This window comes from Cetorhinus maximus, chromosome 9 (assembly GCF_964194155.1).
Source record: "Cetorhinus maximus chromosome 9, sCetMax3.hap1.1, whole genome shotgun sequence".
Taxonomy (NCBI): domain Eukaryota; kingdom Metazoa; phylum Chordata; class Chondrichthyes; order Lamniformes; family Cetorhinidae; genus Cetorhinus; species Cetorhinus maximus.
In genome coordinates, this window is record NC_135887.1 from 88,371,524 (window position 1) to 88,378,005 (window position 6,482).

At 46.1% G+C, this 6,482-nt stretch overlaps 1 protein-coding gene across 1 annotated transcript in view; it reads left to right on the forward strand.

The window, feature by feature from the left end:
• The first annotated feature begins 4,604 nt into the window (after positions 1 to 4,604).
• LOC144684812 (acyl-CoA 6-desaturase-like) overlaps positions 4,605 to 6,482 on the forward strand; it is a 78,844-nt gene continuing 76,966 nt past the window's right edge. Inside the window, exon 1 of the mRNA XM_078549064.1 lies at positions 4,605 to 4,923. Within this exon, the coding sequence (XP_078405190.1) occupies positions 4,717 to 4,923 (207 nt within the window). The 5' untranslated portion in view covers positions 4,605 to 4,716. The remainder of the gene's footprint in view (positions 4,924 to 6,482) is intronic.

A 6,482-nucleotide genomic window follows, 5' to 3' on the forward strand; every position in this document is an offset into this window, starting at 1 on the left:
CCACCTACACTTTGTGGGTACCCTGTGTCCCAAAGGAGCCAATCCTGCAGCCTCTCTGGACCCTAGAAGATGTCAAGGAACTGAGACCTGCTCAGGATGTAGGATTCATGGACGTTCCCTGGGAATCATGTGCAGACCTGTAGAATGTGTTTGTGGTGGTTTCACAGCAGCTGAACATTCAGTGAATGTGGTTGACATAGTTGACTGCTTGTTGCCAGTCAGCTGTAGGAATGACAAGAGCCATCTATAGACACTGGGTCCAGCGAAGCACCTATGAGCAATGGCGCACTGTGGATCTTCAGCTGCGTGCGCAGCAGACCCTGCAGCCCCTTCATCTTGAGGGAGGTGCTCCTCCCTTCCCCAAGCCAGGCACCTTCATCACACTCTTCTTCTTTTCTACTCCCTGTAAGCCATGAGGCATACTGCTCAATCACCAGGCTCCATGATCCTGATGTTCTCCTCCTGCAGGATTAAAGAAAGAGATGCGTGGGTTAGCATATGTGTCCTAAGAACTTCTGTTGGTTAAGTCTGAAGGCCCCTTCACACATGCAGGAGAGTGCTGGCCACCATTTGGATGGCCAGTATGTAGTGTGCTTCATGGCAGCCCGAAACCCCACTCACCTACGCCCCACTCCACCTGACTGTTTGGTGGCAGCTTTGCCCATTGGACTGCATGCTGTGCTCTCAGCTCAGGTGCAGGCATTCTCCTAACCCACACTGCAAGACTGCGCATTTAGCTTGAACTATAATGGATACTGGTCCAAACTTGAATAAAGACATTGCAAGGGGCTGTGAGCGCCTCCACCAGTGACTGCTCCATGGCCACTTTTCGCAAGGGGATTGTCCAACTTCTCCAATCGTCCAATTGTTCTGCTGCCCCCCCTATTAATTTAATTTGCTGTCTGCGCCTGAGGGGTGAAGAGTTCTGGAGCATTTGGTGGCACCTTCATGCTTTTGCTTTGCTTGGGTGGGCAGAAAAGCTTCAGAGGCCCAACTCCAAGCATGTCAATGGAGCTGCTGCTGAACAGTCTCAGCTGTGGAAGAATGCTCACTTCTGAAAGTTTTTACAAGTGCAATGCTGTTTCCCTCACCCTACCTCCCCCCTCCCCACACCCACTCAGCATGTGCTTGTGTACTTCCTTCAGTCTGTGCTGCCTTGCCTCCACCCCCATCCCCAGCCTGACCCACACTGGGGGCCCTTGCCCCAGCGCTGGACTGAAAGCCAGCCAGGAAAAAGCCAGAAGTGCCGAGTGGATAATCCATCTTGGCCACCTCTGAAGGGCCCCAGAATCACAGATGCCAGTCTTCAGCCAATTTGATTCACTCCACGTGACATCAAGAAACAACTGAAGGTATTGGATACTGCAAAGTCTATGGGCCCTGATAACATTTTAGCAATAGTAGTGAAGACTTGTGCTCCAGAACTTGCCACGCCCCTAGCCAAACTGTTTCAGTACAGCCACAAGTCTGGGATCTACCCAGGAATGTGGAAAATTGCCCAGGTATGTCCTGTACACAAAACGCAGGACAAATCCAACCTGGCCAATTACCGCCCCATCAGTCTATTCTCGATCACCAGCAAAGTAATGGAAGGTGTTGTGCTATCAAGCAGCAATTACTCAGGAATAACCTGCTCACTGATACTCAGTTTGGTCTCTGCCAGGGCCACTCAGCTCTTGACTTCATTACAGCCTTAGTCCAAACATGGACAAAAGAACTGAACTCCAGAGGTGAGGTGAGAGTGACTGCCCTTGACATCAATACGGCATTTGACTGATTATGGCATCAAGGAGTCCTATCAAAACTGGAGTCAATGGGAATCAGGAGAAAAATTCTCCACTGGTTGGAGGCATTCCTAGCACAAAGGACGATAGTTGTGGTTGTTCGAGGTGAATCACCTCAGTCCCAGGACATTACTGAAGGAGTTCCACAGGGTAATTTCCTAGACCCAATCATCTTTAGCTGCTTCATCAATGATCTTCCTTCCATTGTAAGGTCAGAAGCGGAGATGCTCACTGATGATTGCACAATGTTCAGCACCATTCGCGACTCTTTGGATACTGAAGCAGTCTGTGCCCATACGCTGCAAGACCTGGACAACGTTCAGGCTTGGGCTGATAACTGGCAAGCAACATTCATGTCACACAAGTGCCAGGCAATGACCATCTCCAACAAGAGAGAATCTAACCATCGCCCCTTGACACTCAATGGCATTATCATTGCTGAAAGCCCCATTATCAACATCCTGGGGGTTACCATTGACCAGAAACTGAACTGGACCAGCCATATAAATATTGTGGCTACAAGAGCAAGTCAGAGGCTAGGAGCCCTGCAGTGAGTAACTCACCTCCTGACTCCCCAAAGCCTGTCCACCATCCACAAGGCACAAGTCAGGAGTGTGATGGAATACTTTCCACTTGCCTGGATGACTGCAGCTCCAACAACACTCAAGTAGCTTGACACCATGCAGGACAAAGCAGCCCACTTGATTGGCACCCCATCCACCAACTTAAACATCCACTCTCTCTGCCACCAATGCATAGTGGCAGCAGTATGTACCATCTACATGAAGCGCTGCAGCAACTCACCAAGGCTCCTTCAATAGAACTTTCCAAACCCGCAACATCTAACACCTAGAAGGACAAGGGTAAAAGATGCATAGTAACACCACCGGCTGCAAGTTTCCCTCCAAGTCACACACCATCCTGACTAGAAACTATATCACCGTTCCTCCACTGTGGCTGAGTCAAAATCCTGGAACTCCTTCCTTAACAGCACTGTGGGCGTACCTACATCACATGTGCCGCAGCTGTTCAAGAATGCTCCTCACCACCACCTTCTCAAGGGCAATTAGGGATTGGCAATAAAAAAAACACTGGCCTAGCCAGCAAGGCCCACGTCCTGTGAAAGAATTTTTAAAAAGCTGCTGCATCTTCTAAGGTAATGTCGTGTGGATGAGACATTAAACTAATGTACCAATGATACACTTGAAAGCAGATCAGGAAACAGGTGCCAACATTTTGCCCCCAGCATCTAAAACAGACTGATCTTTTTCTTTTATGGAATGTTGCTCGCAAAGCTACATGAAAGCAATTATTGTACTTGAAAGTAATGCACTGCATACAGAATGTTGAGAGATATATAAAAGCAAGCCATTGTTTCTCATTAGGCACATTGTTCTGTTTCATACTGCCAACATGGTAAACTAATTTTGCTCACCTCCTTCTGGAATGTGCCTTTTCAAAGCAGGTCTGGAAAGTAGCAGCGGTTTATGCTGAGCTTCATCCCGAGTAGCTCTGTGACACAGGACTCTGTGCTCCATGGGCTGCTCCCAGGGGGATACGCTGAGATAAAAATCAACTATTGCTGGAGGATCATTAAACTCGATAAAGGACGCTCTTTGCTGTGCCTGAAACTTGCTGGTCTTCCAGTGCAAAGAGTTGTCCTTGACCAAGTGTTGCAATCTGGCAAGTACCAAGGTCCAGGACTTTGTGCTGAGGGACACATTAAAGCTTGGGGCAGCCAAGCAGGGACTCAATGGGGAAAGGTTGCTGTTAGGGCCTTTCAGCCATAGTATGCCGAGGGGCTGGAAAATTTGTAGGACCCCTCGGGTTGTATGCCTAAATTGAATATGAATACAAGCATTGAAATTGTACGGAGGCACCTGAGAGAGGAACATGCTGTGTGAAGGAAAGTTGAATTCTATTGCACTTCTTGTAATTTTTCAATTTGAAATGTCTTGCTCCCAGGCTGCACTCCTGACATGGAATATATATCGAAAATACCAAAAGAATTACAATTGTACAGGGGCACCTAAGAGTGGAACACGCTGTATGGAGACAAGTCGAGTTTAATGGCACTTTCTGTAGTTTTCAAGATGAAATGTTTTCTAATGTACTTTTACAAATTTTACGAATGAAGTATATCTGTGGGGAAAAAAAACAAACACTAAATGAACCCCAATTTCTTTAAAAGTCTCATCAAAACATCAACAAGTTCGAAAGGAATTTAATCAACATTCTTCCGTTGATTTTTCAGCACTCTTGCAGCAAGCTGACCCTGGGATGATTCTGAAACCCAGGGGGAGTTGGAGTCACATCGAATAGTGCAAGCGGGGGAAGCTCCAATGTAAGGGAGATGGATTGGCACAAATGTTTAGAGACACAGGGTGCCGGCTGGGGAGTAATGATCGATTTTGGTGGTGGTGCCAGGGAACTGGAGTCTTATTCGTGAGCGTCTGGATTCAGCGCTGCGAGTCAAGGGTTTTCCGGCCCCGCCCACCGCCGAGGGTCGTCCGGTCCCGTCGAAAGTCAATGGGCCGCCGAACCTTCCGCCGCCAAGGGAGCCGGAAAATCCTGCGATTGGCTCCAAAAGATTTGCTCATGTGTCTAACTCACCAAACAAACACTACCGAGGCAATTTGGCCTCAACCTCAATGGAGTGAGCTTCAGATCAAAGCTTTGATGGGAGGATCAGCCCCCTAAACGGTTCGAAAGATCAGGTTGAACCAATGCCTGCAGACGAGAGCTGTGGTACAGCCACTTGATTGGTGCAAAAACTCTGCTGATCTCCTAGGTTACAGCATCGTATTAATGGTTAATTCTTGTAGGATGTTCCTGGGCGGGCTGGAGGTATAAGATGAACAGCTAAAGCAAAGAGGGCAGGTAGAGGGTAGAGAAGATCTGCGAAGGAAAGGAGAGATAGAGAAAGGACAGAATGGGGAAAGGAGGAGAGAAGGGAGAAGAAGAAGGGGGATGTGAGAAAATATTAGCCCTTTACACTTGGGAAGAGATTCAGAAGCACAATAGCAAAACGGACAAGTGGCTTGTGATTGATAGGAAAGTATATAACGTGACTAACTGGGCCCTAAAGCACCCCGGAGGGATACGGGTTATCAGTCACTATGCCGGAGAGGATGCCACGGTAAGGAGATCACCTTTAAACAAAAAGTGAATCAAGCAGATCGATTGTCCGCTTGCATTAGCTCCGAGATGCTGCATGCATATAAAGTCAGAATGCATTCCAGTGATCGAGGGGTGCATTTTTTGTACTCTTGTTACTGTTCATTCGTGAGTCGCTAATTCATCGTTGTAACATTTGAGTCTGAGAATATTCATCGATATTCCTTTTCAGAATTGACACAGAACATTTTCACGGAACATTTTTTTTTTCCGGCGCAGAATGTCTTGCTGTTTTTAAAAATCTTTAATTAAGGTACGGAAGAAAGCAGAGTTTCGTGGCAGAAGACCAAGGTTACTCGAGTTCAGGGATCCGGAGTTACTATCGGTCAGATACATCGCTGCTGAAGGAAACACCACATGGGCAGTTCTGGGCGAGGTCTACGTCTGAATTACTAAATTGCTAGTGGTGCTGGAGAAAATTAGTGAAGTATGATTTTTCTGAGTCAGTCCTAGGGAGACCAGTTTATTTTAAATAAGGATTAAGCATAATTATATAGGTCATTGGTCGTGGTTTTCACAAAAAAAGTGGATGAATTGGTGAATTACAATTTCCAAAATACTCATACTAATCATGGCAAATCCAGTAATGCAAATTAATATATAATTCATTCAATCACCATAAATTGGCAGCATTATCAATGAATGCTGCTGTCTCCAAAATGCTGCTGCCTGGAATCCCAGTTAACAATAACAAACCTTGATTCTTTTGGTCACTGTAATATATTAATTCTGAGAAGTACTACTTAACTGGTCTGCAATTCAAATTTGTTTTAGTGCTACAATATATTAACATAATTATAGCTTTCTAGGAATGTGGTACTGCTAATAATCAATATTCATTCAGAATCGATTGCAAATAACCAGGACTTTTTCCCATTTTCTCCAATTCTTGTTCCTCTCCTGAAAGTACTGACCTTTTGTGGGTCACAATTCCAATGATGCTTGTCAAGTGGCCATTCTTTACATGAACCTAGACTTAGACCTTTGAGTTTTACAGAGCTGTTCATTTGTGGGGGACAATACATTGAGTGCAATGTAAAACTGAAGCAGCCTGTGCCTGCATGAAGAAAGGTCTGGATAACATTCAGTTTTGGGCCAAGTGCTAGGCAATGAGCATCTCCAGCAAGAGAAAGTCCAACCTCTTCCCCTTGACATTCAGTGGTATTACCATTGCTAGTTCCCCCATCATCAATATCCTGGAGGTTAACACTGACCAAAAATTTAATTGGACCAGCCATATAAATACTGTGGCTACAAGACCAAATCAGAAGCTGAGAATTGTGTGGTGAGTAACTCTCCTCTTGACTCCCCAAAGCCTGCCCAGCCATCTACAAGGCAAAAGTCAGGAGTGTGATGGAATTCTCTTCACTTGCCTGGATGATTGCAGCTCCAACAACACTCAAGAAGCTTGACACCATCCAGAAGCTTGCTTAATAGATACCCCAGCCTGCCACAAATATTCACTTGCTCCACCACCGGTGCACTGTGTCTGCAAAGTGTACCATTGCTAGCAATGCTCAC